Here is a 4,733-nt window from a genome sequence, read left to right as displayed (position 1 = left end):
CGCGGGGCAGCCGTGGCGTGGGGGGGGTGCGTCAAAATCCGAGGTGGCACCTGAGAGGCACCCGTGGTGGTGCTGGGTTTGGCACAGAGGGGGCAGCCAACAAATCGCTCTGGGGGCAGAGGGTGTGGGCACGGGGACAGCCCTGCAACGCGCTAGGAACGGAGGCAGTGAGAGCTGCTCCTGGAACCTCACAAGGTGCTCAGCAAAGCCCGGGTCTCCCCTGTCCCCACGTCCTACCCTGCGACCGCATTATCTCACTGTTGCCAAACTTGGTGACAGCCAGTGAAACAGGGATAGAGCTGGTGAGCGGCACTTGTGCAGCAACACAGGGAAGCTGTGTCCCTCTGCTCTCCTCTAATAGCCCTGCCCTGCCCACAGGTACCACCACAGCTGCCAACATGTCCAGCAAACGTGCCAAAGCCAAGACCACCAAGAAGCGCCCGCAGCGCGCCACCTCCAATGTTTTCGCTATGTTCGACCAGTCACAGATCCAGGAGTTCAAGGAAGCTTTCAACATGATCGACCAGAACCGTGATGGGTTCATCGACAAGGAGGATCTGCATGACATGCTTGCTTCCATGGGTGAGGAGACCCTCCCCTGTCCCTTCTTCACATCCCCCAGTCCCATTTCCCCTTACGCCTCTTTAGCCAGCTGCTTGTGGGTCACGGGAACAGTGCTTGGTGAGGGGTCCTGGTCACCGTGCAGTGAGCCCACTGTTGGGGTGGCACTGGGGCACAACCCTCCTGCTTTGGGCCAGTTTGATTCTGCAAAAACTGGAGAGACGTCCTCTGGTGCACTGATTGGCCTTTGAAGGCTGCTTGTGGAAGTGCCCAAGGGTCTGTTGTTCTTACAGCTGCATTCACTGGTAAGGACAGGTCCTTGCCTCTGCTGGGGCTGGAGCAGCTCTGCACGAGGAGCAGCTGGGGGCTGGAGTGGTCCCACCCCAAAATGTCACCAGGATAAAGCCTTTTCATTGCTCATAGCCTATGTGACAGGACAGACCTGTCCCATGCCACTTGCATGGCTGGGTCGGTGCGGTTAGGGGGCTCCCAACCCAGCACCCACAGGCTCCTCCACAAGGGATGGAGCAGGATGCAGCCTCCTGCTGGACACAGAGTCCCACATGGGAGATGGCTTCAAGCTGTGGATGGGTGAGGTCTGTGTCTGTGCTGGCAGGGGACTGCAGCAGGTGCGTCCTGGTAGGGCTGGTGACAGCACTGAGCCAGGGAGAGCCTCCAAGCAGGCTGGCAGCTTGGGGAAGATGTGCGCTTCCCAGCCACTCTGGCTCAGCACTGCCTGGCACAGGGGCTCTTGGGGATGAGACCAAACCCAGCAATGCAGCCATGCTGCCCACCCAGAGCCTGCCCCCTTGCTGTCCCCCTCTTGGCCCCATGCCATGATGGGAGCTCTGTGAATCATTGATCTGGTGGCTGGATCTGTTCTGAAGGTCCTACCTGGAAGAGAAAGCACAAGAGGGCCATGCACTGAGTGCATCAGGGCTGTGCTTGGCAGAGGCCAACCCTAGTGCTCTACTGGGAGCCATGCTTGGGACACAGTGACATGGAGAGGGACTGAGCAGGAGCGGTGGATGCTGTGAAAACCCATCCCTGTGCTCATGGCATCTGTGAATGAACCCCCAAACCTACCTCCTGTGGCAGTCGGTGGCTGGCATGAGCATGGAGCACTGGAGGCTGTTGTGCTCAGGGTGCTGCCCTGCAGCCCTGGGGAAGGGTAGGTGGTGAGCTCCATCCAGTCTGGTGGGCCAGCAGCAAGGGCACATCTCCAGGGTAGCCTGGGGTGGTTGCGGTCAGCTCAGGCACTGTTCAGGCAGGTAACAACTAAAAAAAATGGAAAAATCCTTGGGAGTCTGCCATAGCTGAGCTCTGCAGGCAGCATGGGCATGGGGCTGGCCTTGGGGATGGGACCCACACCCTGCCTGTGCCCGGCAGGAAAGAACCCCACTGATGAGTACCTCGAGGGCATGATGAGCGAGGCACCGGGGCCCATCAACTTCACCATGTTCCTCACCATGTTTGGGGAGAAGCTGAACGGCACCGACCCGGAGGATGTCATCCGCAATGCCTTTGCCTGCTTCGACGAGGAGGCGTCAGGTACACCTGGGGAGTGCCTGCAGGCGGCTCTGAGGCCATGGGCAGGGCTGGGAGCAGGGCAGTGGGGGGTCTCCACACACGCTGCCTTCACACGCTGATGCTGTCCCTGCCATCCCCACAGGGTTCATTCACGAGGACCATCTGCGTGAACTGCTGACCACCATGGGGGACAGGTTCACTGATGAGGAGGTGGACGAGATGTACCGGGAGGCGCCCATCGACAAGAAGGGCAACTTCAATTACGTGGAGTTCACCCGCATCCTGAAGCACGGAGCCAAGGACAAGGACGATTAGAGCTGAGAGCTGCCCCCCGCCTCCCGCACGTGCCACCCGCACCCCCTCCCCTCACTGACCAGGCCCCACCGCAGGCTCCCCCTGGCTGGGCCGGCACCTTGCTCCATGCCGGTGCTGCCATCGCATGCCCGCCTGTCCTCTCCCATTGCCCCGGGATCCCAGCCAGGCTCCCCCCACGCTCTGCCGCTCACCCTGCTCAGCAGGAGGGTCGGGACAGAGGCAGGCAGCCTGGGAAGCGCTGGCCGGGGGGGTTCCGGCTGGCTCAAAGCAGTGCAGTCCCTCTCCCAGAGGACCTAACACAGAAAGAAGCTCTCCCCTTTCATCCCACACTCCCTTCCTTTAGGAAAGAAAGAAAAGAACACTTTGTTTCTTCCTCTTTGGCTGTTTTATGGCTTTAGAGCCTGTGATCTAAGGGATTCAGAAAGCTGAAGCAGCCTGAAGTGTGATGGGTGTGACACAGCAGTGCTCTGTGCTCCCGCCCTGCCTGGTGCAGCCCTGGGTTTGGGGTTTGGGGTTTGGGTTGAGGCCGCTCGCGCCCCAGCTCCCACACCGTGTCCTCCCCAGCTGCCCTGTTGCAGCTCCTCCTCTCGAAAGCAGTTAATTTGATTTTGAAGCCAAATAATTCCTGACCCATCTGCAAAATCAGCTTAAGCACCATTTACTTTGCTGATGAGAGCTGCGCTACGGGACGGGCAGAGGGACGGGCGCGGGGAGGCGTTTGGATGCAGCACCGCACGCGCGGTACGGGCTGCGGGTGTGTGCTGCGGAGGATGCGGCCCCCGCTGACAGCTGTGGGGTTGCGGGCGTTTAAGGAACCTCGTAGTCCCGTGCTCGCGGGGAGGTCTCAGCCCGCTGCCGGCCCCTCCGCGTCAGCTCTTCCCCAGCTCCTCGGGCTGCTCGTCCCCGGCTCCGGCTGCCCTCCCGCAGAGCTGCAGCGCCGGGGCTGCGCGGTGCGGAGCTCCACGGGGGTCTCGGGCAGCACGACGTGCGGCTGCGAGCGCGGATGGGTGCGCGGGGAGTGCGGCTCGGGAGGAACGCGCGCTGCAGGTGTGCGTCGTACCGCGCTGCACCAGGGGACGGGCGGCCCCCGGGAGGGCGGAGCTCTGCTGCTGTCTAAATACGGAAAGAAAGATGAAGGAAAAAAAAAGGAAACGATCACATGCTAGGAATTAGGAGGGGAAAAAAAGTGGATTAAGAGAGAGCAGTGTCTGGCCATCGGCTCGGGCCCCGCATCGCCCACACCTCGAACATAAAGCAGACCCGGCCGTGCTCGGAGAGTTCAGAGAAGGGCACCTGAGAGTCCCACAGCAAAGAACGGGATTTGCTACAGCAGCTTGATTTAAACCGAGCGAAAGAGGAGCCGAGAGCACACGCGCGGTGGGACTGGTTACACGGAGCCGAGGAGCAGCTCCTGGGACCGGATCGAATCCTTCAGGCTTTTCCCCTTCAATCGGACCTCCTCCGCAGCTGCCGGCCGGGTTTCCAGCAGCACAGAAGTGCTCAGCGCCGGCGGTGGGGCTGCTCGGCTTCCGTGCGGCCAGCTGTGCTGCCAGAGGTATCTCATCCCCTTTGGGCAGAGCTTCATGTGCAGCGGGTGAAGAAGTATCAGCAAACCCGCAAGCTATTTTCTTGTGAAGGGTTCCCGGGTTTTACTCCTAAAAAAAACCAAAAACCTAAACAACAACCAAAACAAAACTCCCAAAGCAGTTCTTTCAGAGGTGTGCTGTTTCAGTCCGCAAAACAAAATTAGGCATAATGTCAGGAGTGTTTGGTTGAGGCAGGGACCCCGAGTTAGGAATCCATCTTTTGGGGTTAACTCGAAGCAGACGCTTTCTCCTCTCCTCGCCGGGCCACACCGTCTCCATCCTCCTCGCTCATCAGAGAAGGACGTTCTCATTCCTGAGGAACGCAGCACCTCTGCCGCTCAGTTCGTGTCCGCCAGTCCCCTGACCAGGGGCTTTGCCCAGATTTCGGCTCGCCAGCGGCCGCAGCCAGCGTCGCTCGGAACTGTGTTTTCTGCCCGCAGCCGAGGCAGCGCTGGCACATGGCAGCCTCCCCAGGGAGGTTTCTCCCAGGCCCGACCCCCCCGCGCAGCGCTGCCGCCGGCTCTAAGGCCCTCCCCCCCCCCCGCGTTCCTCCCGCAGTTCCTGCTGCTATGGGGCACGGCTCGGGCAGGCAGCGCCCCGCAGGGCCCCCCCAGGAGCCCCTTGCATCAAAAAATACAAATTCAACAACGGCAGGAGGCGAAGGAAGGAGGGAGCGGCGCCCGAGCGGAGCCGGCAGCCCCGCGGCCCCATCGGTTCGCAGCATCCCCCTCCGGCACCGCC

General features: G+C 61.1%; 2 protein-coding genes across 2 annotated transcripts in view; both read left to right on the top strand.

Moving 5' to 3' along the window:
• Positions 1–3,048, top strand: part of MYL9 (myosin light chain 9) — a 6,206-nt gene extending 3,158 nt beyond the window's left edge. Inside the window, exons 2-4 of the mRNA XM_010722218.3 lie at positions 379–582; positions 1,951–2,112; positions 2,234–3,048. Of these exons, the coding sequence (XP_010720520.1) occupies positions 399–582; positions 1,951–2,112; positions 2,234–2,406 (519 nt within the window). The 5' untranslated portion in view covers positions 379–398 and the 3' untranslated portion in view covers positions 2,407–3,048. The remainder of the gene's footprint in view (positions 1–378; positions 583–1,950; positions 2,113–2,233) is intronic.
• Positions 3,049–3,176: 128 nt separating this feature from the next.
• TGIF2 (TGFB induced factor homeobox 2) overlaps positions 3,177–4,733 on the top strand; it is a 4,788-nt gene continuing 3,231 nt past the window's right edge. Inside the window, exon 1 of the mRNA XM_010722252.2 lies at positions 3,177–3,413. Within this exon, the coding sequence (XP_010720554.1) occupies positions 3,177–3,413 (237 nt within the window). The remainder of the gene's footprint in view (positions 3,414–4,733) is intronic.

Source organism: Meleagris gallopavo, chromosome 22 (genome assembly GCF_000146605.3).
Source record: "Meleagris gallopavo isolate NT-WF06-2002-E0010 breed Aviagen turkey brand Nicholas breeding stock chromosome 22, Turkey_5.1, whole genome shotgun sequence".
Taxonomy (NCBI): domain Eukaryota; kingdom Metazoa; phylum Chordata; class Aves; order Galliformes; family Phasianidae; genus Meleagris; species Meleagris gallopavo.
The sequence above is the reverse complement of the archived record's forward strand: the minus strand, read 5'-3'. Positions and strand labels throughout refer to the sequence as shown.